Here is a 3,009-nt window from a genome sequence, read left to right as displayed (position 1 = left end):
ATTCTATTATCATTAGAAATAAATATTGCTTTAGAATGAAAAGGGAAGGAAGAAAAGAAAAAGAAAGTAGGAAAGAAAGGAAGGAAGGAAACACGCTGTGATTGGCCGAAAGAAGGAAAGAAAGTAGCAAGGAATCTTTCTGAAAAGCAAAGAATATTTATCAGAAAGAACAATTCTTTAATGGTGGAAATTGGAGAAAGAAAGAAAGAAAGATAAAAGAATGGATGGATGGATGAAAGAAAGAAAGAAATATTGTTTTTGTCAGAAGGAAATGTGGAAGCTGTAGAAAGAAAAAGTGTGATTTTCCCCCTCAGGCCTGATCCCGGAGCCGGAGCTGAGACCGGACGTCCGCTCGGGGGCTCAGATTGACCCTCAGGTGGACCCGAACAGGTGTAGGCCCTCGGACGGGCCGGCGTTTGCTCCTAACTGCCGCTGGGCCCCACGCACGGCCCTCGACCCTCGCTCCTTCAGGTTAGGGGGCGGAGCCGAGGTGCAGCTGGAGACGGTTCCGCCCGGTTTGCTCCCTCGCATCCCAGAGTACTTCATCTGTACCCGCTGTGGGAAAGTGTTCTGGGAGGGAACCCACTTTGATCGGGTGCTCGCTCAGTTTCAGGACATCCTAAACCTTTCAGATGACGACGTGACCCCCAGGAAGCCCTGAGACGAGCGTTCTGAGGTTAAAGGGCTGGAAAAAAATCAGGAATTTGTGTCTGAGTCCTGGGATGCACAAAGGACCATTTCTGGGCTTTAAAACACTATAAAGTGAAATATACAGACGTGAAGGTGCAAATACTTACGGTTATGATGCATATCTACAGCGACAGAGGAGAGAAATGAAAAAAACACTCTGGTGTGTTTGGTTTAAATGAAAAATAGCGTAGCTGTTCAGTATCACTTAGCAGAGTTGGAGCAGTCTGAGACTTTATGAAGGTGTGACTGACAGTGTGACTGACAGTGTGTGAGACAGTGTGACTGACAGTGTGTGAGACAGTGTGTGAGACAGTGTGACTGACAGTGTGACTGACAGTGTGTGAGACAGTGTGACAGTGTGACTGACAGTGTGACTGACAGTGTGACTGACAGTGTGTGAGACAGTGTGACTGACAGTGTGACTGACAGTGTGTGAGACAGTGTGACTGACAGTGTGACTGACAGTGTGTGAGACAGTGTGACTGACAGTGTGACTGACAGTGTGACTGACAGTGTGTGAGACAGTGTGTGAGACAGTGTGTGAGACAGTGTGACTGACAGTGTGACTGACAGTGTGTGAGACAGTGTGACTGACAGTGTGACTGACAGTGTGTGAGACAGTGTGACTGACAGTGTGACTGACAGTGTGTGAGACAGTGTGACTGACAGTGTGACTGACAGTGTGTGAGACAGTGTGACTGACAGTGTGACTGACAGTGTGACTGACAGTGTGACTGACAGTGTGACTGACAGTGTGTGAGACAGTGTGACTGACAGTGTGACTGACAGTGTGTGAGACAGTGTGACTGACAGTGTGACTGACAGTGTGTGAGACAGTGTGACTGACAGTGTGTGAGACAGTGTGACTGACAGTGTGACTGACAGTGTGACTGACAGTGTGTGAGACAGTGTGACTGACAGTGTGACTGACAGTGTGTGAGACAGTGTGACTGACAGTGTGTGAGACAGTGTGACTGACAGTGTGTGAGACAGTGTGACTGACAGTGTGACTGACAGTGTGTGAGACAGTGTGTGAGACAGAGAGCTGGTGTTCATTATTACACTCCATCCTGGAGATGAAGAGTAAGTGTGTTCACTGTTCTGTGCTTCTACACCAGGTCGTCACTCACATCTCCTTATTTTACTCCATTCTTTTAGCAGTGTTTTAATTTCACCGTAGTTTTGTTTGTTTTGTTTGTTTCTTTGTTTCCTGTGTTCTGTTAAAAGGAAATAAAGCTCATATACAGTTAAACGAAATCTGTCAGATTTGTAGCTCTATGAGAAAGTTGAGCAACACATAAAAAAGAGAAGAAATCGGCCGTGTGAACGGTTTCTGTGACCAACTTTTGGCTTCAAGCATCTGTTAGAAAGTAACACAATGTGGTTTGCAAACTGTGGCATAATCATAGATATAACTTTACACACACACACACACACACACACACACACACACACACACAGTCCCTCTCATGTTAGTGAGTGAGTTGTGTAATTGTGAATTACAGACCTTTTTTTTTTTTTTACAGGTCTGTGTGTCTGCTTCGCTCAGCAGGAACACGACTCTATCTTCGTCCGTCTCTTTATTTCATTATTTACCTGAAGTTTTCTTCCCACAGACAAAAATCATTTCAGCACAGCTTCTGTTTACACAAAATGATTTTGAGCTCAATGTGCAGATATCACTGGTCCAGAACATCTTATCAGCTAATCGCATAAACTTTACTTTCCTTTATTTAGGAGGAAAAAAAGAAAACATTTTGAAGGTGTTGGGAAAAATGAAGCGTGTAAATTTCCACGATTAGAAACGTACAAACCTTCAATATAATGTGAAGCAGATAGAGAATCGTTTTATGTCACATGACCTGCTAAACTCTAACCTGCTAAATGCACGTCGTAATTACATTATTAAAGTAAACTCAGATTTACTTACTGACTATGACCTCTGTATGTTCAGCTCTCAAAAATCAATAAATAATCAATAAATAATAATAATAATAATAATAATAATAATAATAATAATCGTTTAATTTACTAGCTGTACTGATTTTTGCTCCCAGCTTCAGTTTGATGTAAATAACTCCAAACATTTCCAGCATAAATATTTATTTAATGTAGAAATTTTATAATCCAATAGATGGATTTATGACATAATTCACAGCCATGTTGAGTGATTTACATAACACACACACACACACACACACACACACACACACCCTGATGATCTGATTTATTTGTGAACATTTAGTTATAATATCATTTCAGGGTGTAATAATGCTAACATTAAACACACATTAAATGCTTTTCACATATTCACGTGAG

The 3,009-nt window shown here is 42.1% G+C and overlaps 1 protein-coding gene across 1 annotated transcript in view; it reads left to right on the top strand.

The window, feature by feature from the left end:
* The window catches only part of exd3 (exonuclease 3'-5' domain containing 3), a 57,881-nt gene extending 56,583 nt beyond the window's left edge, over window positions 1-1,298 (top strand). The window contains exon 20 of the mRNA XM_060896188.1: window positions 315-1,298. Within this exon, the coding sequence (XP_060752171.1) occupies window positions 315-661 (347 nt within the window). The 3' untranslated portion in view covers window positions 662-1,298. The remainder of the gene's footprint in view (window positions 1-314) is intronic.
* The last annotated feature ends 1,711 nt before the right edge of the window (window positions 1,299-3,009 follow it).

This window comes from Tachysurus vachellii, chromosome 20 (genome assembly GCF_030014155.1).
Source record: "Tachysurus vachellii isolate PV-2020 chromosome 20, HZAU_Pvac_v1, whole genome shotgun sequence".
Classification (NCBI taxonomy): Eukaryota; Metazoa; Chordata; class Actinopteri; order Siluriformes; family Bagridae; genus Tachysurus; species Tachysurus vachellii.
Note: the sequence above shows the minus strand (reverse complement) of the source record. Positions and strands in the feature narration are given on the sequence as shown.